The 27,935-nt window shown below is 36.8% G+C and overlaps 1 protein-coding gene across 3 annotated transcripts in view; it reads left to right on the plus strand.

The window, feature by feature from the left end:
- Positions 1-27,640, plus strand: part of Nyap2 (neuronal tyrosine-phosphorylated phosphoinositide-3-kinase adaptor 2) — a 265,902-nt gene extending 238,262 nt beyond the window's left edge. For all 3 annotated transcript variants that reach the window (XM_029483163.1, XM_029483159.1, XM_021172656.2), the window contains one exon: positions 22,398-27,640. In XM_029483163.1, coding sequence (XP_029339023.1) covers positions 22,398-22,625 — 228 coding nt within the window. In that variant the 3' untranslated portion in view covers positions 22,626-27,640. The remainder of the gene's footprint in view (positions 1-22,397) is intronic.
- The last annotated feature ends 295 nt before the right edge of the window (positions 27,641-27,935 follow it).

Here is a 27,935-nt window from a genome sequence, read left to right on the forward strand (position 1 = left end):
TCTGGCTGTCCTGGAACTCACTCTGTAGACCAGGCTGGTCTTGAACTCAGAAATCCACCTGCCTCTGCCTCCCAAGTGCTGGGATTAAAAGAGTGCACCACCACTGTCCAGCACAAGTTGGTTTCTTTGATGGGATTAAGGTTTTATGCTTTCATCGCTGTTAAATTTGCGTCTTAATAATTCACAATTTTGAATTAACAATCTGCTAGTATCAAAATAAATTCGAAATCATAAATACAGTCCACAGAAAGAGTAGTAGCCTCATTTTTGAGATATTTTTACAATATACTTTTACAAAAACTATTACAGATTTTTTTATGACTCACTTTCTCCAAATAGTTAAAGTTCAATAAAAACATCAAAGAGAACGTTTAAAAACATCAAAGAGAACGTTGGGAATTTATAAACATTAATCATCAAATATATGTTACACAGACCTTGTTCATGGTTTTCTGCTCATTTGTTATTTATCCTTCTCTGGACCAATATGATCATACAAACATACATGCGAATCTAAAGTATCTTGTAGGTGTGCTGCTATAATATAGGGAACATAAAATATACCATTGTTGAGACCTGATGTTGCCTCTTTAGTTTAAAAAGGGGGGAAGACGATAGTAATTAGAGGAACACCATGTGATAGTCTTAACCAAGATGTCAGTAAAGTCACATGGCATACTTCTATCCTGATGTCACCAGGCCAGAGGATGGCAAGCCACATGGCTACTAGGTCATGATCCAAGATAACAAACCATGTGACTCCAAAGTCAGCACATCCAGCAAATTTCCTTTTCTGGAAAAACAGGTGAATCAGTCTTACAAACATGTATTATTATAGCAAATTAAAATTATCTACAAATTCTTTTAAAATCACACTCAATGAACTTATAAATCCTAAAAAAAAAAATAAAATAAAAAACAAAACAACAACAACAAAAAAACCCCCAAAAAACAGAAAGTTAAAGTTTTGACAAATGCTTTAGAGACAGTAAACAAAACCAAGAAAAAAGTGGGGAAAATTTAGAGAGTTAAACAGCTTGTCTTTTGTAAAGTCTGTAGGAAATAGGTGACTTCTTAGTTGTTTTCCACTGCAAAAATATCTTTCCCAGGGTGATTCTGATTTTCTGCCTTTTTGCCCGTCGTGAAGTCAGGTGGCCTGGCTTCTGGTCTCAGGATAGAGACTTTGGAGGAGTCTTTGAAACAAGCATGTTTGGGTCTGGAACAAACTGACCAAATTTCACCTTCAGAGTTAGCCTTCTCAGTAAAGTAGAATAGCATAAAACAATTTTTTAACATAATTCTTACCCCAAAGGCATTTGAATCTCTTTAAGACTGAACCCAGTGATCTACATACCCATAGCAACTTATGTGTATCTATAGATGAGAGCAGACAATCTGTAATACTTTAGCCTACAAAGTGGGATGCTGCCCTTTATAGGGACAGAAGTGACTTCCATAGTCAACTGCAAAAGCCGGGAAATGTAATCTCTCAGCAGAAAGCCAGTGGGATCAGGGATCACCTGGTAAAACTGCTTCTACCAGCTTGAGTACTTGAGATGGAGTTCACAGAACCCACATATAGCAGGATGTACAGTGTGAGGATCTGTAGTCTCAGACTTCCTATGAAGAGACAGGACGAACAGAAAGAAGAGACCCTCAAACCTCTTGAGCCAGGTAGCCGGAAATATGCAGTGAAGAGACTGCATCTCCCTTCCAAATACAAATCAGCTCTGACCCTGTGCACCTTGTAAAATCAGACAGGATAGAAAGAGTCAAGGTGTTATGGTCATAGACTTAACTCTGTCTCAAACAAGATGGAAGATGCAGATCAACACCTGAATTTCCCCTATGATCCCTATACATAGGCCATGGTATGAGTGAGCCCACATTCACATACATGAATATGTACATATACATATATGGGCACACATATATACAAACATTATACATACCCATGCCTTAAAATATTTTTTTAAGTAATTGAATATAGGAACTGAAGAGATAGCTCAGCAGGTAAGAATTGATAGTGCTTTTGCACTGGACCCAAGTGCAGTTGTCAGTGCCTACTTCACATGGGTCACAAATGCCTGTCACTGCAGCCTCATGGAGACGGTATGCCTCTGACCTCTGTGGACACCTACCCTCACGTGAACTTATTCACACACATACAGAAACCCATATACATAATTAAAAATAATATAAAAAAACCTTTAAAAAGATGAAAACAACAGACATTAAGATAAAGAAGTCTAAGATGGAAATAAAAACATCAAGCCGCCTTTGTATTAATGATAAAAAGGCATGGTAATAATTAATTATGTTCAAATTTCAAGTGACAAGAGGAAAGAATGAAAGATGTTACTCCAATTTCTAGTTACATGCCTAGGAAAGGGTGAAGAGCCAAATGTTCAGATGAAACCATTCAATCCCTGTCACTGTTTGAAATGCCCTCTGAGGAAAGGGGTTTGTATAAAAGCTCACAGAATGCCAGGGACCTGCCTTCATGAGACAGTGATGACACCATCTTCATATGAAGACGTTGTCCCAGCGTGTGTACATAGCATTGCTGGTCCCCACTGTGAGATTTTTCTGAACAAAACATGATCAATTCCTCTACCTAAGCCACAGTTAATGTGACCCTGTCTCCCTGGCTTTGACCCTGTACAAATAAATAAAGGAACAGAGATGGCAGAGACTGCTTTCCTTCTTAATAACAGTCAGGTTTGACTAGAAGAAGCGGGCACATGATGTTCTAAATGGCAGTTTTATTAGATTTCGAGAAAACTTCGGAATAGTTTAGAAGGTGAGGTCATTGAACCTTTTATTGGAGGACCTTTAAAACTGTGATAGATTCTCAGAGGTAAAATGACATCAGTGGGCTTCTTCCTGGCCAGTGGAAAGGGTAGCCGTGGGCTTTTCGACTTTTGCAACTTGGGTCTGTAGGAGATCCTAAACACTAAGTACTCTTATTTACACACAGGCAAATGTTGACTGTTGTGAGAATGTGTATATTCTAGAACACTAGATAGGCGATTGTTCTAGGGGAGCAAGATGGGTTCTAGGGCTAAAGGGCACACGTGGAGTGAAAGCATTTGAAAAGGGTCTACCAGACTGGGACGAACCCAGGGGGAGGATGCGGGTAGGTAGAAGAGAGAAGCAACAGAAGCAAATTTTGTTTGATAAATGACAACTTACTGTACATGAATATTTGATATGCTAATAAACATGTTTTAATGGCCACACCATTTGCAAGGCTTTGTGCTGCCACGAGAGGGCAGTATTGCCTCAGCGTTTCCTCCTTACTGTCAGCTTTTTCTCCTAAAACCCTGCAGTAGATTTCTCAGCACTTGCTTAGGAAGCAGCAAGCAGTAATTTATCTTGTATTCTGTGTTGCAGAACAACAGAGATCTGGCTAAAGACCAACACTTCTAAAATCTCTTTGTAACCATATATAATGACCTTGGGTCTTTTATGTGTCAGTGAAAAACGCCACTTTTTCTCAGACAGTGATAGGAGGTATGGGCCTCACCATAGCCTCGTGTGAATCAAACCCATGGCCTTTTCAGTAATAGGATTTCAGGACTAACGAGGGAGTATTAGACCTGCAAGAGAGTCAGGAAGCTGAGGTTCCTTTGAGAATTGAAAGACTCCCCTGGCTCTCAAGCAGCTGGGCGGGAGGATGAAAGACCAAAGGAATCTTTAGCCTTCTCTGTAGTCACGACCAGCAGCTCTATCTCCATTTTGTGTTGAGTAGGAGGACAAGCAGCCTGCCTTCCCTGGTTCAGCTGGCTTGCAGAAGGATGCTCTGGCGGGTTTGTCACATGGGGTGCAGAGAGCCCCTTCATAGCAGAGGGAGTCCGGTGAAGCTACAGAGCCTAGGATCTAATTCTCTGACTGTCTATTCTGGGAGCTTCTGGGTGGTGCCAAGGAAAGGCAAAGCTAAGCCTTCCTTTCCCCTGGGGGAACCAGATGAGAAGATTGCGGCTCTCAAAGAGAGGCCAACTCACAAGGTTTGGGGCACTGAGTCCAGATTCACTCATAGTGTTTGAGTGCTGAACTGCTGAACGTTTGCGTTTAAAGCGTCTTCTGAGAAGTCCTGCTAAGAAGGGTTGTATACCCCTGTGTCGTCAAATGAAATAACTTGATGTTAACGTAAAATGGTGAGCACCTATTATCTAACACACCTGCCTGGAGCGTTTGTTTCCCTTTGTCTAAAGCTTAGCTAGCCTGTAGGAAGGGATATTGCTTGGGGAGTAATTGACAGGAAGTGTTTGCATTCATCTGTGCCCCCTTGAGACTGTGACCAGTTTCCATGAAAAGGGAAGGGGTGTGTTACGGTGTGACTCTGATTAGCTGGGGGAAATTCGAGACCTGGAATGTGACTTAAGCAGCAGATGCCCTCCATCGACCAGTGACCACAACCTCTCTGAGCCTTTCTCTTTGGGTTATCTGAGACCAGAAAGATCCACGGAATTTGCCGTTAGTCAGTGGAAAACTGGACCATATGCTTGATGCCATGGGCCAAATCTGGTCTACTTTCAGACTCTTCTAGGAACAGTGCATTGGTAGAGAAGCTAAAGTTATATTTGGTCAGCCTAGAGTATGGGAATTTCTTGATACTGAGCATAGGAGAGTCATCAGAATTCAGGGAATTAAAAACTACTTTAATGTGGGAAGAGGTATACTTTAGTTGTTCACGTAAGGTGAGTGCTCTAACATGACTTGGCAGTCCCCATCCATAGTGGATATCACTTGGAAGTCATAACTCTAATAGCATACTGATTGTAGAACCCATGGTGTTTTACGTGAGGAGCAGTCTCCGTTGTATATATTACCATAAAGGAATGAAGTGACTTTTAATTCAAAAGGAGAGTTAGCATTAATTCACAACTCTCATTGCTGAAACTTCAAAAAGATGTGCCTTCCCCACAACCCATGTGCAGTAGCCAGTGAATCTTCATACTTCATTTGTTTGCTGACAGTGACAACATCCCCAGTGCTGTCTTAAAAATTCAGAACAAATTGTGACCGCCATCTTTGGAGGTTGAGTTCTTTTCCATTCTTTTCTAAAATGTCATGGGAAAATGTCACCCTTCCCATACATACTACATAGTATTTTATGTGGCAGTGAAAACAAACAAAAAAAATGAAGATGTATATTATATTCTTTGTGAGTTAGATGGTAAGGTATGGAACAGAAGGTGAAGGAGCCAATGGGCACCCCAGCTGGGAGATTCTAAGTTACTAAAGATGCTACTCCTCAGCTTCTGAGATTAGATATGAAAGTGCAGATGTGTAGTCTCTAGGCTTTATCCTGCTGCAATTATCCCATAGCTGAGTTCCCTGGACAAATTATTTAACCTCTGACTCAGGAGCCCTGTCAGAAAAAATGGTAGTAATTAAGACAGCTGTAATTATAGTCCTAATGAGCCTATGATAAAGGCAACTGATGATAAGGTGGGTTGACAATATCATTGGTTTTCTTATCATTGCTCAATACTCAAAGGGACAATGAATACATTATTTTATGCTGATTCCAGAGTAGAGAGAGATATCAAATATATCGAATAAGAAATTTGGCAAGTGATGCTCAGGGTATCTGTAGTCCAGCAAGCAGAGACATGATAAGAGGGGCTTTTGGAGGCATGCTCTTACTGTTTAGGAATGCTGTATGAAAGCAATTACTTTATGTCAAGGGAAAATGTAGAAATGAAAATATTAACAACACTAAACAGCTCAAAATCATGACCTAGAAAAGAATTAATGCTAACGAGTAAAGCATTTCATATCAGTTACTTTATATAGGAATTGCCTTTAACTTTTTATTTATTTGTGACTGGATATGTGGTGCTTGTATGTGGGCAATTTTGGGACTCTGTCCTTAGCTCCTAATAGTTTTAGATGTTTGAAACAGTTGTGGGTTTTCTTTTTTCTTTTTCTTTCTTTTCTTTTTTTTTTGGTTGTTGGTATTGCTTTTATTGTTGTTTGTTTAATGGTTTGTTTGTTTGTTTGTTTGCTTGCTTGCTTCTTGTATGTTTGGCTAGTTTGCTGAGAGCTTTTGGGATTCTTTAGTGCCTATCTCTCATCTCACTACAGAACTATTAAGATTTCAAATATGGGCTATGATGGCCAACTTTATGTGCATTCTAGGAATTCAAGGTATTTGATCTCAGGTTGTCATGGTAATATGGCAAATGCTTTACCCACCGAGCCATCCCCTTGGCCTGTCTTAACTTTTTCTTTAATGCTCACAGTATTCAAGAAGTACCTGAAAATCATGCAATCCTTACATAATTCTCCTTAGGAATGGGAGAGGTGGCTCAGTAGCTAAGAGCACTGGCTGCTCTTCCAGAGGATCGGGGTTTGATTCTCAACATTTAGGAGGCAGCTCACAACCATTTGTAACTCCTCTCCTAAGGGATCTGATGCCATCTTCTGGCCTCCTCAGGCACCTCATTCACATAGTACACAGACAGGCATGCAAGCAAAATACTCTCATATACATGAAGATTTTTTTTAAAAAAACAACTCATCAAAAATATTTTCAAAGAATACATAAATGTTCTAAATATAAACACATGAATGCATTCATACCTTCAGAATTGTTTTAAAGTCTATTTTAATATTGAATTTATTGTAATTCTTCTCTCTTCATTTACAAGCCTTAGCACGTGTGCTCCCCCTACCCCTGACAAACATACCATGTACAGACAAATAAGGAATTTAAAGCATTTCCTGAATGATATAATTACTATGAAACACATTACTTGTTAGTATCAACTATTTTAAGCCATGATTTTAAAGGATATTGTATTATTAATACTTCCATGTGTTGTGCCTAGAAAGATGGCACCTTTCAAGAATCAATCAGCTTGGGCCTAACCTGTTTTAAAAATTTTTGACTCCGTTCTGAAAATGTAGTTTATTCATCTATAATCAGTAGATATTTTTAACTAGGCTAAAGTGGGTGAACAGTAAGAATTATTCAAAGGTCAATTCAAGTTAATGAGATATTTTAGCAAATATAGTTATATGAGTATTTTAGACTAAATACAGTGATAATCTGTAAATCATCTGAAGACATCTGGTTTTTACCACAGTGTGAGACTTACTTCACCTCTTGGAATTTCTAGTGTAAGTTTCTCCACGGACAGTTGACCCATTGTGGAAACATTTGCTGGCTACATTCTTTATGTCATGATGTCAATTGATACTTGAAAATTTGTTCCCATCAAGTGTGAAAAAGAGGTCTTTGGGTGGAGGCAAAGATATGCTACTCAAATTTATAAATGTGTTTGAACTTCTCAGTCCTGCATGCCCTGCCTTGCAAAAACATTCCAAGTCAGTGCAAAAGTATGTGGTAAGCTGGGGGGGGGGGTGTTATTATTTGCAGCAAGCTGTGATTCATTCACCAAGTAATTCTCTTCTACTGTAGGTGATAGTGTGATCCCACTGGCTGCAATATTCTGACAACGACCTACACATATTTCATGAGGCCAGCTCTCAGGCACCCACTTATAACTCCTCAACTCAGCAATGTACATTTTTTCTAGAATATTCATGGTTAATCTCAAGAAGTTGATTTTTATTTTAATTCCAAGTATTTTATGGTAAGAATAAATTGTGAAATGATAGATATAGCTGTGGAACTTTACTGTGTAGATTTGATATCACTGTCATGAGCCCACATGTGGCATTAAGGATCCACCAATCAGTCAATCATTCCTGTAGACACAAATGAAAGTATGATGATGTCATCAACGATGTGCAAGGAGGGAGGATGATCTCAGAGATACCTTAGGACTAAGGAACTTTTGTGTGAAGAAAGGGCAGGAAAGCCATGCACGCTCTGGAATTAGATGGATAATTGCTTTGGGCAGGTGATGTACCTGTCTCAAAATTCACTTTCTTAACTTCTGAAGGAGAGAGAGAGAGAGAGAGAGAGAGAGAGAGAGAGAGAGAGAGAGAGAGAGAGAGAGAATCACATGTTGATTCCAACGAGTATAATATCTTAATGTCCCTAATCTCACCAAAGTCACATAGCTTCCCCAGTGACAGATGCACATATGGGGCAAGATTGGGCTTTAATTGAGTTCAGACACTTCATCTAACTCTCCGTCTACCCAGTATTTGGAAATGTGTCTGCTGATGGCACTGTCTTACTCTTCCCCATAGAGCTTCAGCTCTGTCAAGCCAGTGGGGTCCACAATGTCATGGCCAGTTTTACAAAGTTGATAAAAGATTAAGGTGAAGGATCCACCATAAAGGGAGCGGATGAAAGGCATCTTCAAAGCTCGGGAGGCATTGTGTGTGCTCAATGTATGCGAGGGTTTGTTAGACTGTTTTACCACTCCAGATGTCCTTGCTCTTATAGAGAAATAGCCCCTAGTTATATTTGTTTTAAAAGAGGCAAGCTAGCCAATTATGGTAGGGTGTGGAGATGAGTTTGAGTAATTTTTTCTTGGTCAACTTCCAAAAGAATCTACATTTATTGTTCGAGAAAATTGGTCCTGAGGGAGATAATCTACACAGTAGTATGATTATTAAATATATGATTTTTATTAATTTCCTAGATAGTCCCAAGAACAGTCAAGAGAAGGTATGTGTCTTTTTTTTCTTTTGAGCAAGATATGCATTCTCACCACCATGTAACAAATACTTTGGGAGCTATCATTATTCTATGAAAAATATTGAGAGAAATGAAAAGGAATAGATTAAAGTTTCAAGTGTTGGGAGTGCTCTGGCTGACTCATTCTAATTGAAGCCTTCTGTGAGCTACAAACTATTACAAAACATCCCTATCCTCTCCATTTCCATTTGTCCCAATTTTCATTTTTCCCTCACTTGCATTTTATTTTGGAGTGGTTTTTAGGTTTGAGTCTGGAAGGAAAGGTTTGTCATTACAGTGTTTATAAAAGAATCATCCAGAGAGCTATATTGGTCACTTCTTCAGAGTTTTAGAAATTGGGCTAAACAGCTGTCAAAAAGAATCCCTCACATTTGTAAAAGAAGGAGGCATGTTAGGGAGTAGACCTGGCAATCTCAACTGAAAGAAGATTTGTTTGATGAAACAGGAGTGGTGTGGGTCCCAAAAAGTTGGAAAGAACTCAGGTGTGTGTGTATGTTTGTGTTCACACATGTGGTATATGTACATGTGTATATAGGTGTGTACGCCTGCAGGTATACACAAAGTCCAGTATCTGAAGTAGAATTACTTGCCTGTCATTCTCCACCTTGAGACACAGTCTCCTCACTAAACCTGGAAATAAGCTGCTCCTGAGAAATTCCTAACTCTCAGCAATCCTGTCTCCCCTGCCACAGCGCCGAGGTTATAAAAACAGTATCAGTCACGCCTCCATGTTTCTATGGGTACTGGAGATTGGCCCCAGATCATGGTATCTGCAAACTCCCTCATGTGTTGAACCATCTCCCAAGCCTAGAGCTCAGATTTTATATGAGGAAGAGCTCTTTGACTCCCTGAAGGCAAAGAGAGTGTGAAAGTCCATGCTCTCATATTGTCTATGTGTCTCTACAGTAAGGTAGATTGTGTAGAAACAATATTATTGACAAACAGGTCCATGACATTGCTAAGCAGCTGAGTTCATGAACAAAACTTGTATAGTTATAGTTTTCTATGTTCTATTCCTCCTATCACCGATTTTGTTTTTTGTTTTTTGTTTTGTTTTTTGTTTTTGCATCCAGCTGAAAGGTACTGAGACAGGAAACAGGAAATACCAATGTAAGCTCTGATCTAGAGGATCAACAAATGACAAAGGCACAGGCACACTCTTGAAATAATGCCCAGAGTTTACTGTGATATATCCCACGTTTGATTTCATACTGGGCCACAATTCTAGAGCTTGGTAGAGAGGAGACTTTTTGGTTCTTCTTTCTAGAGGCTACTATAATCGTGGTCCTTAGGAGTCCTTTGAGAGGTAGTTCCCAACTGGGCCTAGAATGGCAGATTCATTTTCTCCCTAAAAAATTCAATTATTTTCAGACCCAAACAGTAGCTACTTGTCATGACTGAAGAAGCTTTTTGCGAACATTAGCTTAGAAGAGCTAGGTTGAAAGTAGCCTACATCCTTAATGTCAGAAGCAGTCATCACCATTTAATAAGGAATTCCTTTCAGTCATTTGTGCTTGAGCAAACCGCATCCAATCATCCTCATGAGAGTAGGTTAACTGGAAATAAAAGCCTTCAATTCTGTAAATCAAGTTTAAAGGCTTTCAATTAAGATGGGATTGCGAGCCCCTGTTTCCTGTTTCTATCCATATTACAGTCAGCATCTCTCAGTCAGGGTGGGGTGCATGTATTTCATGTTAGATGCTCTGAAGATGTCTTCTGAGATACAGAGTAAGGAACACAGGAGGTAGCTGGAAAGCAAGAGATGAAAGGGAGAGGTAGGATGGAAGTTGACTCCCCTTTGAACTCTTAGCTTGTAGATGATGAATCACAATGAGCTGTTCATAACTGAATTTTGAATTTATTGTTAATTTCTTTTAAAAATTCCTGTGTCTTCCCATGAAGTCTTCATAAAATTTTGGATAAATTCAGTTAGAAGTAAAACACTCATCCCTTTTGAGGAGTTCTGATTAATATACAGGTGAAATGACAAGTGTGATTTACATTATTTTGGAGGTCTGTACTGGATTTTCAGACATAATAAAGACCTTGAGCTTCTAGTCAATGTGTCTCAAAACAAAAGCAAATGTGTTTGTTCTGATGTTCTGGCCAGAGAAATAAAGACACAGTGTCCACATCTGTCTCAGAGGTAATGGGGACTTGTTACTGTTCTCACTTTGAGAAATTTAAAAATACGTCTTTCTACTATACAAAACGTTTTGTAACCAAGGAAATGAAAACTCACAGCTGGCACTTTGCCCAAGCACTGAGCTTGCAACCCAACTAGACTGCGTTGGAAAGGATAGGTATTTAGAAAGACAGAGGAAACGTGGCTCCTGAAGACCTCTGGGTTGATATGCATGGAAACCTCAAATCAGGGTATTCCTGGTCACCTTTGACTCTCTCTTCCATTGCCTTCTTCTCTCTTGGATATGTAATACCTCAGTTAATTATTGTTTTTCTGTGTGGGCTCAAAATTTTTCAGTTATGCATCAGAATCCTGATGCAGTCTTCTATTGCATAGTTTGGCTCTATAGTTCTTACTTCTTGAGGCCCAGAACCATGGAAAAATCAAATGGAACCACTCCAATGGCCAATTTGGCTTCAGAGATCACTGTGATTGCTACCGCTTGCTTCTCTTTGAATAGCCTGTTGTATATCTACTTGTGATGGGCAGGGCATTTCACTGAAGGAAAACATTGAATCCTCCCAGCTCAATTCCAAGCTGTAAGAATGAGCATGTCTTACAGAGTCCATTGGTTATATTCAGTTGGCTCCTGGAGGATTAGAATCCAGCTTGTCTACAAATCACCTCTCTCTAAACCCTTGTTTACCAAGGGTTCACTCTCCCTCATATGACTGGAGTCAAGGGTACACCCAATTTATCAAAAGCCAGCATTTTACAATGAAATTAAACTTGCAATTAAATTAATGCTAATGTAGGTGATTAGCAGAATATACTTAGTGAAAACATCAATGCATTTCCTGTAATTGAATTTTATCTTGTAACAGTGTGCTTTCCTTCAGGGAATGCCTTTTAAAAGTTTTCCTCTGATAAATGTCTCACTCATTTAAAAACATATGAATTAATTCCAGAAATTTCTCAGGGCTTCCTTTATTATAAAAATTAGTTTAATCAATTAATAACTGTAATTATTTCTACAGTGATTATTAGACATAATTCTTGAGAATACTCCCGTGTCTTCTTTACTGGGAAACTGTATTTTGAATATAGACATTTTATTTTCCAAAATAAAAATTTTTTTTATCCCATAATAGTACTAAAGCAAATTTTGAATCATATAAGTTTTAAGGCTACAGAGTCTGTGGACACATATGTTCTATATGCAAATATGAATCAGTTTGCCTCAGAATGGTGACCTTTATCCTTCAAGAAATGATCTATCCTTGTGCTAGAAGTCTTTCAGAAATTACTACAAATTTCAAAGAAGCATTAAGTTAACTATTTTCACACATGAAAATGCCATACCAAGCACAAGACTTGTTTGTAATGTTGTTTTTCAATGACTTAGCCCTGCTTTGCCTTTTACAGAGTATAACTCACTTTTCATACCTGCATGTGCTCTGTGTGCTAGGATGTAAGGCTGAGAGTGTGGCTCACCCTCCTGGCTGAGTGGATTCATTTCTTGTATTTTTAATCATTTCCTTTCACCAGATAATATGTATGAAAGCTTATAAAGTCATGTACACTTCCCACTTGACACTTGGAGTTTGTTTCTAAGGGTAAAAAGCTACATGCAATAGGACATCAGAGCCACAACAAACATTTAGCTGCCTTTTTCATTTAAAAAATAAATTTAATTTATTTGTATGGGTGTTTTGGCTGTATGTATGCCTGTACACCATGTATGTCCCTGGGGACTGCAGAGGCCAGAAGAAAGCCTTGGTTCCCCAAGGGCTGGAGTCATAGACCATCCTGAGCCACTGTGTTCATCCTGGGGATCAAACCGGTTCCTCCAGAAGAGAGCTCTTAGTCATTGAACCCTCTTTCCAGGCACAGAAAACCTATCATTTTTTAAATTATATTTACACTAATCTTAAAATTAGTAACTAATATTGAATATGTTACATAGTTTCAGGGTGCTGTGTGCTATATCAACATGTACATGCATGTCATAATGCTTAAATCAAGATAAATAGATATGTATCCCAAATTATCATTTCTTCATGGCCAACCATGCACAGACATGCCTACAGTTACCCTGCTGTGCAGTGGGCCAGAATCTATTCCCATCTCTCCATAACTGAGTACCCAGCATCAACTTTTTCCATCCCTTCTTCTCACTGCTCTCTTTAGCCTCACAACATTTACTGGCAAAGTGTTTGTAAAAGGATCACTTAATGTCACTGACATTGTCTACATGGTGACATGACATGAGTCTCTGGCCTTTTTCTTTATGAAACTATTCTCTCGGGTTTTGTCTCCTAAAGCAACTCGAAATAGCTAACACATATGTGAACTTCAGTCAAGACCATCTCTCAATGATTGTGATTATGATTCTTGGAGAGACATTAACATGCATTGGAGGATTGGAGGACGTTTTTTCTTTTCTTTTTTCTTTTTTCTTTTTCTTTTCTTTTGCTACTGTGAAATTGAGAAATAAACCACAATGTAGCTAATTAATACAAAAAAATACTTGTTTTCAAAAACATGATGCCCAGCTTAGGCAGTGTTTCCAATGTCAACTAGTCAGCCATTGGCCCTGATATACTGAAGAGCAAAGATCAATAACCACTGGATGCTAATATCCATCAACAAACACAAGAAACTTTCCGGGTGCATTCTGATAGACAGAGGCAAGAATGATGAGCTGCAGGTTCACTTGGAGGAAGGGGTGTTTGCCTGCTCTGATCCAAAGCCTCTTCACTCCCATGGAAGCTGCTTCTCAGGCTGACCAAAGATCTTTCCGAGATTCTAAACTGGATTTTCTCACCTAGAATATAGCAATCACAGGGGAATTGCAAGTCTAGAACAAAGTAAAGAAGACATAGTACTGACAGCAATTTGTCTCCACTGGTGGAACCTGGTAGTACAACTTTGTTCATGACCTTGCTTAAAATAGAAAGGAGGAGTATGACAATAAGAAATAGCAGACAACTTCATCTCTCCCCCAAGGTCTTTTTAGTATTAAAAATCCTGCCGGGCGTGGTGGCGCACGCCTTTAATCCCAGCACTTGGGAGGCAGAGGCAGGCGGATTTCTGAGTTGGAGGCCAGCCTGGTCTACAAAGTGAGTTCCAGGACAGCCAAGCCTATACAGAAAAACCCTGTCTCGAAAAACCAAAAAAAAAAAAAAAAAAAAAAAAATCCTGTAGTTTTTCAGCCTTACATTTCGCTGATTTCATTTCATTCAGTACACTTTCCCATGCCATTGGTTGTATGTGGCATAAATGCCATAAACACTTCTCTGTATGTACACTGCCACGGTGGGTGACTTTAACCATAACTTGCTCTGAGACAATGTAATGCAATACTAATGGCCAAGCCATCAGTGTCTACTACACTTAGTCTCGTGAATTCCAATCCAAATCCTATCCTCTGTTAAGTATATGATGCATATGTAATTTAATCATTATAACATTAACTATCGTTTAAAAATAGCATTAACATATGCCTAATTTTATAATGCATTAGGTAATTGATACAGGCTTTGTACCCATCAACTGCTCAAAGCAGGCTATAGGACACTAATAATTCCCGATATTATTATGTTGCATTACTGATGTTGCTAGGACTACTACCGCTATTGCAATAATACTTCAATTCAATATCACATGATAAGAGAGACACGCGGTTTACCAACTTCCTTTCCTGAGGAATATGCTGAAGGATTACATCAGTCAAGAATTTCAGTATTTGATATTTTACTTGTTTTATGACTATTTTGTCAGTGACACTATCAGCATATACGTTATTTACTGGAACCTTTTGGCCTTTATTTTTATTATATTTTATTTTGTTATTATGTAGTAACTAGACCTCAGTTCATTATATTTTCATACATGTACATGATGTATTTTGGTCATTGCCACCCTCCTTTACCTTCCATTCCTCCCACACATGTTGATGTATTTCTTCTTCCCATGTAGTCCTTCTTTCTACATTTGTGGGCTGTGTTTTGTTTTACTTTGTTTCATTTTATAAAACATAACAATTGAGTGGGCAGAAGAGAATTTTCTAATATAAATAATTGTGTCATTTTTACATAAATATAGATATACATACACACATAAATTGATGCACAGATAGACTGCACTTACAACAATTTTCTCAGACAAATAGCCATTCAATTAGCTATCTAGAACTTCAAATGAGCATTTATCTGCACACTTACACAGTAGAATAAAGAAAGAAGAGGATGGCTAGACCGTTAAGGAACACATATGTGCTATTTTGATTTACCTTTTAACATCTTTTATTCCCATGTCTGTGTTTCTGAGACTACCATCCAACAAAAATATTTTTCAATTATCATAATTAAAGAAATTATTGGATTTAAGTGATTTAAAGTTGAGTGAAATCTTTCATTACATAAACATCTTCAAAAGTGGCTTTCAGTAAAATGTAAAATATCTATACATTTAGTCACCAGTTCACGAATTTTAATGGCATTTATTGTATACTTCTCTTATTATAGAAGTTAAGGGTGCAAGAGTTAACAGGAAGGTCCCTGTACTCAAAGATCTCTATCTAGAGAATATCAAAGAAGGCATACAATTGTATCTACATTTTAGTAAATAACACAGTGCTGCATTCAATTGTGTCAACATGAGGCCTTTCTGTGTTCACTTCCCAAACCCACATGGTCACAGAACACATAATTAACCAGACCCTGATATGGGAAATCCTGATTTAAGAAATCACGTCTTTTTAAAAATTGTATTTATTTACACCATCTGCTAAGAAAACAGGAAAGCAAACACATAGGTTGAATTAAGACAACATGCAGCGTTTCTTGTATGTGCTTAGTAGCTGACCCAACTTTGTATTTTGAGGGAAGTAGTCACATCAAACAAAGAGAACAGTAGGAGTTAGTGTGTAGCCATGATCTCGTATCATAAAATAACTCTGAAATGAAGGTGTGGTTATCATTTTTGTGAACACAGATATATATCAAAAGTTTAGACATAGGGAACAAACAACGAAGTTCTAGTTCAAGGCTCAGGTATAGACTTGCCTAATGATTCTTTCATAAAACATATATTCTGAGAAGAAAAAATCTCTGAGGGAATAATTAAGAATCACATACTTAATAGATTAGAGTTACATTCATACACTACACACACACACACACACACACACACACACACACACACACACATTTGGAAAAATTTAAAGGCATGCCAAGTTCCTTTAATTTCTTTGTGTTGGGGGGAGTTTTTTATCATTTTAATTTAATCTTCTTTCAAACAGTATATCCCAATCCAGCCTCCTTTCCCTCCCCTTGCTGCCTCCTCCTCCTCCTCCTTCTTGCCTCCCTCTCCCCTAAATTTATCTCTCTGCCTTTTCCCTTCAAACAAAAGCAGGACTCCCAGAGATATCAACAAAGTATAACAATGAAATAAAAGCAGGCACAGACCCTCACATTGAGGCTGGACAAGGCAACCCAGTAGGAGGAAGAGGGCCCCATGAGCAGGTTCAAAAGCCCAAGACAGCCCAACCCCACTGTTAGGAGTCCCTCTAAAAGCAGGTTGTGCAGGCAAAGTGCCAACCCAGATAAAGCACCTGACCACTATGCATGAAACCCTTCAGTTCATTTCCCAGCATCTCTTTTTGTAATTCCATCACTAGGGAGGCTGGAAAAGAAAGGTGGGAGTGCCACGCCACCCAAGACTACATGGCAACTATAAGGACAGTCTGTGATATACAGCATGACTCTATCTAAGAGGAATTATTTTAAAAGGAGGAATAATGCCAATCTACAAGCCAGAACTATTTCATGTTCGGTTCTTAAAATAACTCAAGCAAGAAAGCAACATATAAGCCTGTGGCCAGGACTGATGACATCATATCAAATGCCTCTGATCAGCCTGAGCACAATGGAATTGAAACATTCTTCTTCTACTTATATCGCATGTTGATGATATCAGTTCTGATAGCTTCATTATGGCCTTCGTGAAATTAGAAAGAAACAGGCCACTATTTTACACTCTTCTGAAGAAGAGCAGTATTACCAGTGAGTACACTGGCAAGTTGAGAAAATTACAACTCCCATCCACCTAGGACCCTTTGTTATTGTTGATTTCAAGTTTTACTGGGGGGGGGGGCTTATGTTACTGTATATTCTTCATATGTTTGATCACATCTTTCTAAATTATATTTGGAAAAATAGTCATGAAAATGACAATGAGAGTAAAGATTTGTTTTTAGGTTAAGGCACTGGAGTGACCCATGAGAGGCAGTGACTTGCGATTGTAAGGCAATGGGCTCATGACGAATGAGATGGCTTCCTGCTGTAAAGGAATGCGCTCACCTAGAATTAATCTTTGATGCAGAGAGCTGAAGCCCAGCTACTTTATAATTGCAACATTCTACTTCTCCTTATAAGGATATGATAGCACGGTGTACAGCCAGCACACACAAAGACGTTCTCTACTCTTATTGCAAATCTGTTTCTCATCATTTCTGGTTTATCGGAAGGGTCAGATTTATATAAAAACCACCAAAAGCCTGTTTGAATCAATGCATTGTATTTGGTTTCACATGCCTTTTGTAGCAGCAATATTGACATTGTCTCTTTTCCATCTTCTACTCTACAGCTCTAATACACATTTATTTTGAGGGTCAACTAACCATTTATTAAGTTGAAAGTATCTTTAAGAAAGAGTGTGACCAGAGAGCAACAGTATATTTTCCTGATTCCAGTAACTGGTTATAACAATAACAGCATAGTTTCAGTTCTCTATTTTCTCATGTTCAGTTCATATATTATCATTTCTCGCTCCACTTTTATAAGTACCTACCGTGGTACTTACTTGGCCTTTTCAATTTCTTTGCACTGGAATCATTATTCATTATTGTATGGATTTGTTGTATTTTTCCTTTGTAGTGTGAGCTTTTATTTCTACAAATGGATTATTTGTATATATTGTATGTGTGGTGAGCCACAAAGTGTCTGTCATAATGACCCCCTCCTATAGATGGCAGTCCAACAGATAATCATGTTCATGTGCTAAAAATCTTGAGTTACATATACTCTTATTTTATTCTATGATTCCTATGTGCTATCAAATATTTTCCATTTGTGTTTTGTTTAAAAATCCAAAGCTATTTAAAAAAAAATCTTCTCAGTGACTGTATGAAAACAGGTGGGTGTCTTCTGCTTCAGAAACTAAGTATAGACAAGTCTTTAGCCTAACTGTAGAACTCAATTTTAAAGCCACGAAGGCACTTCTTTCACATTGCATTCTGTCTCCCGAGCATTGATAACATATTACATGCTACTTAGTACTGCCATTAAAGTAAACATAATTCATATGTGTTTTATTTCTCATTAATTTAATGTTGAAATGCTCCAAATGATTATTGCAGAGTAGTTTTTTAATTTTATATTTTACACATTTGGAATTTTTTTAAACATATAAGGTAGAGATTTATTATTGTACAGTGTGTTTATTTGTTTCCTTCTTGAGAAAATTTATTTAGTCTTAGAAAGTATTTAATTTTAATTTCCAAAAAGGTAACTAAGGTAGTGAATGAAAGGTTAATGACTCCTTGGTAAAACAAATAAGTCTGTGGTCCATACAATTGTGTACAAAAATAATGTAAGTGTAAATGATTACTTGATGCATAAGTTAGATATGTGACAGGTACATAAAGTTATATGTTAAGTAATACAACACACATGTATATGTATATAACATACATGTATATTCATGTGGATTATATATACTTAATTTTACATTGCACATAGGAAGTTCAGCAATACACTGCTTTTCAGTGTCACAGCTAGAAAGGCCCTAACCAAGTATTTTAAATTTTATTATTTTATCATGTGGTCTTAGAGAGCGGGGTAGTTAAAGTTGTTCTTCTTAGTTAAAAAAACTCTTGTAAATTTTAGATGTAAAGAAAACCTAAAAGGCACGATGAGTTATCCAGAATAGTACACACTCATTGTCTCCCATATAGTGTGTAACTTGCAGTACTATGATTTATTTAGCATAATTAATTATAATCAGCTAAAGACTGAATTTCATTCCATTTTCCTTAGCATTTGTCTGATGTCTTCTTTTCTGCTTCCTAGTTCCTTCTAAAAATGTATAGCAATTACAGTTAGGCAGGAGGTTTCTTCAGCCTTGTCTAGAGAGAATCTCACTGATATTGGATGACCTTGACAGAGGATCAGAGTGCTGCTGTTATATTGTGTAGACTGCCTCCCAGGTGAAGTTTGGCTGATGCTTTTAACCTTATCAGAGACGTGGGCTTGGAGGACAGAGACAGATACCATGGTCCCTTATAGCAGCTAGTCCTGCTAGCAAGTCACTTACTGCTGTTAAGCATTTACTGAAGGCTGTTTGCCACGTGGCTCCTGTGTTTGGATTTCTATAAGAAAATGTAACAAAGTTTCATAAACTTTGTGATTTACAACCAAATGAAGTATTTAGAAGCAGCTCTTAGGCTTGTATGTCTATCTGCTCTTTTCTAGCCGTGTCTTCACCTTGTGAAAGGGAGAAAGCTTTCTTGGGTTTTTGGTTATTGGTTTTTAGTTTCTATTTTGTTTTTCTTTTTGTTTTGTTTTAAGATCAGTCCAATTCATGAACTATCTTTCCCTACCTCTTGCCAAGTTCTCATCTTTAAGACCTTTAAGGTAGAGGTTAGTATTTTACTATGAGAAGTCAGGGAGGGTAGGTGCTAAGGTTCAGAATGGATTTCTCCGAGAGAACTTCACTTCCACCGCCTGTCTCCACTGCACAATGTAGATGTTGCTGTGTGACTCGCACATAGACGTGGACATTATCATTGCAACTTCCGACTGGAAACTTCACTTGATTATACGTCAGGAATTTATTATTTAATAATATCATCTCTATCATGTCATGTTAATAAAATGCCTGCCCCACGGGCTAGAGAGATGGCTCAGTAGTTAAAGCACTCACTGACTGGTCTTTCAGAGGACCTGGTTTCAATTCCCAACTTCCACTTGGCAGCTCACAACTGTAAGTCCAAAATCTGACACCCTAACACAGACATACATACAGGTAAAACACCAATACACATTAAAATTAAAATCTTGCCTCACAGCTGATTTGGGTCATAATAACTGAAAAATCATTTAATAATTATCTCTTAGTATGTAAGTATGTCATATCAGTGTAACTTTCATCATGTGTGTGTGTATATACATGAGTGTGTGTATATATATATATATGTATGTATATATACATATATATATACACATACACATACATATACATATATATATGTATATATGTATACATATACACACACACATATATATATATATATATATATATATATATATATATATATAATTTTTGGAGTGAATATAATAAACAAGATTACTTAACTAAGTAACCAAACTAGAAGAATGTATTTGGCGCACTTGATTTTAAATTAAATTTAGCATTCTATCACCAAAGCTGTTTCATCTGAGGGAGAGACAGAAGGGATTTTGAAGCTGTATTTTAACAAGATAAAGAGACTTTATGACTAAAGATACATAAAGATTGATAAATAACTTACAGGTCGTATTTTTCATATATTTCATGTATGTGATAAATATACAACTTAGTATGTCCCCAGTACTACATAATTTCCTAATATAAGGGGAGAGAGTTTATATCCAAGTAGTAGCACTGGATTTTACTGTGAGAATTTAATTGTGTACCTAAGCATGTTCTTATGTAAATTGTAATTATGAAGGTGGTTATCTTCCCACATGAATCACACTCTATTCACAGTCACTCATTGCATCATCATGATATTCTCTTGGCTCTTAAGAGTAAAAAGAGCTAACTGATAGCAGATTTAATATAGCAATACTCTATATACTAGACTGCATATATTTGTAAGTGTATTTTACAGTGCAATCTGACTTTGAACTGGCAACCTTCCAACCATAGAGTTGAGTGATCTCAAACTACCCAGCTCTCTTTTATGGTGTGAGAAATGTGTTTCCAGGAAGCTTCATGCACTGCACTGTATGGCAATGCACTCTGCTTATTTGAGAACATCATTTTTGCAAGGAAGAAATGGATGAAGTTATTAAAGCCCTACAGTTTCATCAGATGTAGAGAATTAGATAAGAATCGGTTTGAAATATTATCCTAAAGTCACAATGTCAAGATTGGTGACTTTATTTGGTTTATTTTCACCTCTTGGTCATGGGGGATATTTGCTTCAATGTAGCCTTCTCTGTTTGAAGTCATGATGGGCTTACCTCATCACTATCCTTCTGTGACAAATTTGGTCCCAAAGAATGTTATCAATAGGCTTAGAACTACACAGCCTATGTGCAATGTGCAGCTGTCTAGCAATATGTGTATGAGTGTATGTTCGACCTATAATCTCCACTAACCCTTCTTTTTTAACTGAATTGACTTGATGTGCTGTTGAACCATCTTTGCTCAGGTTTTTGTTTGTTGTTTGTTTGCTTGCTTGCTTGTTTTTCTTTTTCTTTTTCTTATTATTTTTTTTAGAGTGCAGTGATTCCACCTCAGATGTATAAAATATTCCGGTTAGAAACGAAAGATGCTTAGGAGAAAGCAATCAGAGCATGTGCCCAAACAAAGCATATGCACCCAGAGTCACTGCAGCAGGGGGATTATTTAACATACATGTGCTTGCTTCTATTTAGAAACAAATGAAAGTGTCTAAAACATATTTCAAGAATGAAAATGGTCCTTAGCAACTTTCTAACATGTCATTGAAAAAATAGTTCTGATATTTGAATTTAAATGTGTTGGGAACAATAACAAAATGGAGCCAATATAAAAACTGGAATTTGGAAAATTGTTTAGAAAAAATAAAAGTTACTTTTTTTTCTACATTGTGGTCTTTTAAATAAACATTTGTATTCTTATTTATTGGGTATGTGTGTGTGTGTGTGTGTGTGTATACATGCATGCACATGTGCATGTGAGAGAGAGAGAAAATGAAAGAGAGAGAAGTGGGAGGGAGGGAGGAGAGAGAGAGAGAGAGAGAGAGAGAGAGAGAGAGAGAGAGAGANATGTGAGAGAGAGAGAAAATGAAAGAGAGAGAAGTGGGAGGGAGGGAGGAGAGAGAGAGAGAGAGAGAGAGAGAGAGAGAGAGAGAGAGAGAGAGAGAGAGAGAGAGAGAGAGAAAGAGAGAGAGAGAAGATTATAACCAATGGTTGTGGAAGTCAAAAGTCAGACGACCACTCATGGGAGTCGGCTCTCTCCTACCCCATGCATTCAAGGCTTGAATGCAGGTTATCGGTCTTGGAAACAAGCATCTTTGCTTATTGCGCCATGCTATTGGTTTTATTGCGGGTTTCAAAAATATTTTCGGAAGTATTTCCATCCAAAGTGTTACTAAATCATGTCATGATGTTTACCAATTTAAAAAAGAATATTTATTTATAGCATCTGTGCTTTCATTTTTTTGCTTCATTAAAGAGTATTGTATTTTCTTAATTCATGTTAAGCACTGTATTTTAAAACATAGGTGTAGAAATAGCTGGGAGTTTTGGAAAGAGCTTCTAGCACAGTGCCAAAGATCTGCTTTCATTCCATCTTTTCCTTCTGTATTCACTCTGTTTCTTTTGCTAGGTGGCATGCATGCAGTGGTTTCATGGAGACCATACAATGCTTGAGATGATTGAGAAAAAGCGCTGCTTGTGCAAAGAAATAAAGGCTAGACAGAAAACGGAAAAGGGCCTTTGCAAACAGGATAGCATGCCAATCCTACCCAGCTGGAAGAAGAACGCAGGAGCAAAGAAGTACAGTCCTCCACCGTATTCTAAACAGCAAACGGTATTCTGGGATACTGCCATATGAGCGTGTACTGGCATGAGTTCCACATTGTTTAATTCAAGGGAGGTCGACTTGGTCTTGTGATAACTAATTGTTCCATATATTATTTGTTGATGTGGAATACCACAGGAAGCTGTGAGTACTGTGGCATACCCAAGATAAAATGTGTTTGTCCTTGAAGTTAAGGCACACTTACTTATCCTGGATTATTTTGAATCCAGAACATATTAAATTGTAAATATTTTGCTAGTTTATGAGTGACACCTGAAATAATAATCATTATACATATTTAAGTTTCAGAAACATGAGAAAAGTTTAATAGATGATATAATTTGGTATGAACCAGTTTGTTATCTCTTTTATATGTAACCCCTGGATGCCTTTTCTTATTAATTTTTTGCATTTAAAATGTCTTTGTCCTCCAACCCACATTTAGCTTCTATAGAAGATCTGACAGGTAGAAGTCCTATTTAAATACATAATATGTGATCTGGTGCTAGCAACAAAGAAGTTGAATATTCTGTTTGTAAAGTTTATCTGCTGCTTTCTAAGTTTGAAAGGGATTGATTGGAAGTGAAACCAAGCAGGACCCCAGTCTGAAGGCCCGTGTTCCATGGACAGTCTTTCTACAGTGACTTCATGAGGATTCCATTCATATCCTTGGGTCTGCACTTGGTATTAGCAAGTCAGACTACAGAGAAAGGAAGTAGAATACATTGGGACATTGCGGCAGCAAACTTTCATACAGAAAGAAGGTTTGGGATGTGTGTCCTTGCAGCATTGATCTGATTGGAGGAGACCAGGGTTCACTGTGACATTGGAAATAACAAAGATTTAAAACCATAAGAGCACAGCTGTTTTCAAGAAAGGAGGAGCAGAGACATCGTAGACATAATATTTTAAGTAATATTTCATAGGCATGGTTTTCCACAAGAAATAAACATTCAATTTACAAATTTGCATATTTTAGTATACTCCATGCCAGCCTTCCTCAAAATTTAAGTCCATTTATGGAAAAATATTCCCTGTCAATCTTTTAAAGCTAATCATTATATTTTTGGGTCATAATCTTCTGTGCATAACTATTTTATCTGTTCTTACTGATTATGACACCATGACCAAAGAATTATGACCACTTCATTATTTTATTTTGTTTTAAGGAAGAAATAGGAAATGTAGGGGATAAAGGATAGGGTGGACTCAACTTTATGTGGTGGTAAAATTTAAGTTAAGAAATTTAATTTAAGAAAAATGGTATATATCTTTTAAAAGTATCTTGTTAGTTGAAAATAAATATTGCCACGGATAAATAAAAATGAAACTATCACATATATTTTGTATATTTAAATTACTATTTATGCTTCCTAAAATGGACAGTATGCGGTTCTTCAGTAACAATCAATTTAGTATTATATTTCTGAGGGAAAAAAAGTGTGTTTGAAGTTATTATCATAGCAGTTTTTCTCTTAAGGGTATTGACAGCAATAGCTTCATGCTGCTCAATAAAACCAAATATGACAGAAGTTAAGGAATTTTTGTAATCTATATTGATAAAAAAATCTAGTAATTCTTTATCAGTAATAGTTCCTCAAAGAGAGTTTGAAATGTTATAACATAATTTTTAATGTTTTATAATTAATGTATATTTTGATGTCTAATTATAATGCTGAAAGAATAAGGGAAACAGTAAGTGGGAGCATGTGTTGTGTGTGCGTGTGTGTGTGTGTGTGTGTGTATGAACAATCAGTGGGAGAACTGTATATATAAAATGCTTACAGAAGCTGTAAGTTCTGCTTGTACAAGTAAGATGTCGACGAAGGCGAAATAACAAATATAGCGAACCACAGAGATCGTAAGCAGTTTAAACAGATACCTTCGCTATGTTTCACCAGCTATGTAGACTTACAATTCAAGCCCAGCAGCCAACACAGCACAGATCTAAGAGTGAAGGAAACATCTTCAGACGAAAGCATAATTGAAATCAAATGTGTTTATGGCTCGAGTTGCTATCTTGACTTGAGCAGTTATGACCTCATAGATTTAAACCAATCATACACAAGACACCATCCATCATCATTTCTATGACCCTAGTGCACGTGTATTCTGGCTATTGCAGTAAATATGACCCCTCCCTTGGCATTTAAGTATAGGCAATATTTCTAAGTGTGTCTTTCAAATGCTGATCTTACATATACCACTCCGAATTAGGCAGAAGATAATTGTTAATGTTGGTCACTTGTTCAGAAGAAAACAGATACTAAATTGATTTGTGTTGGACTCAGCCATTCATGTGTGTTCTGTCACGCTCATGCCATGGCCACCTGTCATACTCCTTCAAATGTGTTAATGTTTTAAAGGAGTTACCTTTTTTTGACAATTTGAACTTAGGCAACCATTTCCATTTATTTCTTCAAATCTCTCTCTACATGAGAAAGAATTGGAATATCTGGGAAAATGGCTTCACTTGGATTTGACTTCAGATCTGTTACTCTTTGCCTATACAATATTTAATTGTCCACTGTGACAATTAGCTATTCTATAGTCAGCTTCTCCTTTGTATAGATTTTCTCTGTGTTGTGAGAAAAGAGTCATTAGTACACAGGAAAAAAATCATGCTGACTCTGTCTGGTGGCAATAAATTAGGGCACTTTACCATATGAATCTGGCCGGAAGATAACCTGCAGCCAGCACATGATGACATGATAATGCTCATATTTCTAGCAGTGCCAAAGAATAAATCATATAAAGGCATGGTTATCAGGCCAAGAGAACTCATACTTATGACAAATAGTCTTTTCACAGCAAATGTTGTAGAAACAGATTTTTATTGGCTGTCAGTAAGATGCTTTTACGTGTGAAATACTTCCTAGTAGAGAAGACACAAATTTCTGTGGAAATGATGGAAGGAAAGAGTAAAATACTGTGTTTTCCCCATCACAGATGCCAGCGCTACTTGAGAAATCACACTTTACAGAGACACTGCCAATATCTCCCTCTGTATGCTATTGAACTAAAAGTTTGAGGTAAAAAGTGATTTTTGCAAATAAGGATGAATTTTTAGCCATGTAATAATTGAGAAGGGAAAGAAAACAGCAAGAGATAAAAAATGCATTAATTTGTAAAGTATATACCTCTAGACACAAAATAATTGTTTGGACACAAGATCACTTTTCAAAATAGTGACAGTTTTGAATTGCTGACAAGTAAGTAGATCTTGTTAGAATGCTTCTAGAAAATCGAGATTTTGACATAGGTGTGTTCTTGTCTACACCCAGAATTTGGCTTGAGTCTTTTGAACAATTTAAGTAGAAAGTCAACACACCTGAACAGCCCCAGCTAGTTACTGTCCTAATAAAGTCATCAGAATAACACAACTCTAGATTCAGTCTTGATATTACTTACATGTTAAACTCAGTCAGATTCCCAATATAGGGCTTGGAAATTAACCATGCTTCCACCTGACATTATAACAAATATTCCTTCAATTTATGGAGTAAGAAATTTGAGGCAAGCTATGTCTCATGTGAAAAAGGACTGTAGATAGGATAGACTATTCTCTTCTCATACACTGTATCCTAAATTCTAATGGAAGTTAAAGAGGATTGACACATACATTGTATAGGAACACTTGCAACACCGTGCAGATTTGAAATAATAACTAACAAATTACAGAATGTCGATAATTTGATAGCAATGCATTGGTTTTTTTAATTCATTGTCTCATTTAATTATACAGTTTCAGGAACTCTTAGAGTTTAACGTTGAACAAGATATGGTTGTTGCAATTAAGGGACTCAAGTATGCAATCATTAATATTTTCACAATGAAAAAACCAGTTGTTTCCAATAGTATACACAAGTCCACATGTTTGGCAGTTTTTAAGTGCTTATATGCAGTGTTCTTGTTTTCTGGTCAATTGTACAGTCAAAATAAAAGATGAAAATATACTAAATTTATGTCTGGTTATAACATACGTGTATTGTAAGCCTCTACGTGTACATTACAATATGTACTGCTATCTGTATAAATCAGTAAAGATGACACTGTTTTATCATGTTAAATGTAAACATCGTGGTTTGGGGTTTGGATGGCTTAAAGCCCTCTCATATTTGGGTCAATTTTATTGGCACAAAATGTGTATAATCTGGGAAAATATTTGGCTACATTTTATTTAATTATTGTGAAGTTTCAGATTTAGGGAGAAACATTTAAAAACTATTGTTGAAATTATCTCAAATAAAAATCTATGACTAATCCTTCAAAATATTCCTTTGTTCCCAAATATAACTGGGTTTGCCCACCCTAAAAGCATTTATATTTAAACATGTACACACTCAGATACAGAATACATACTGTATATAATATATATGACAATGTTTAGTATGCACTTCTTTTGTTTGGACTTACCATTTATAGTGTAGCAATTTGTGTAAAGTGCACTGTGATTATAAAAAGAATCAAAGCACAGTACAGTCACACTTTTGTTATCTTGCACTAAAAGCGTGTTTACGTATTTAGCAATTGTATGTTTACTTTCTTGACTTTTCAGATATTTGAAACAAATAGCTATGAAAAATGATATAAACTAATCTGTTTTTTTAGTGGATAATGACACTACATTTTTAAAAGACAGGGTTTTTAATGAAAACCATTAAACATCCATTCCAACACTAACATGTTTACCATATCTAAAGATCTGAATGTCATATTGCATTTTTCATAACTCATTAGCAATGTCAGGTATGTGCCTGAATATTTGTGCAAATAAGCATTAGATAACAGATTTCTCTATTCATGTATTCCTAGGCATTTCTATATACATAATAATATAAACACTGATGTTTTAATGTCTCTTAATTTTTGTACTTGATTTTTTTAGGTGATATGCAATTATATATGTACTTTGATACTATTGAAGTAACCAGATGTTGTTTGAAAACAAATTGATTTCTCTCTAGTGCATTGACAATATTTTATGATATTTTGTGCTTATTTATTTGTGCTCCCGTGTAATTATAATAAAAGCAATAGTTTAAATTAAATGGCTGTTATTTCTCGCAATTATTCATGAAGAAGCAAGATTTAAAGGTCAACAGAGTTGAATATAAGTATATTCTATACATGTGTTAGAATTTCAGTGTCATTTAATAACTTATATAATACACATTCATGTTCAATAGACTTAAAGGAAAACATACCTTCTTTCAAATTTTTTGATTTGTTTATGAGATTGTATTAAATGTTGAGCCTGCCACTGGTAAGTATTAGAGGCCTTAACTCTTTAGCCATCTGCCACCTGCTGTCCTTAATTATGACTCAGATTCTGTCTCAAGA

Source organism: Mus caroli, chromosome 1 (genome assembly GCF_900094665.2).
Source record: "Mus caroli chromosome 1, CAROLI_EIJ_v1.1, whole genome shotgun sequence".
Classification (NCBI taxonomy): domain Eukaryota; kingdom Metazoa; phylum Chordata; class Mammalia; order Rodentia; family Muridae; genus Mus; species Mus caroli.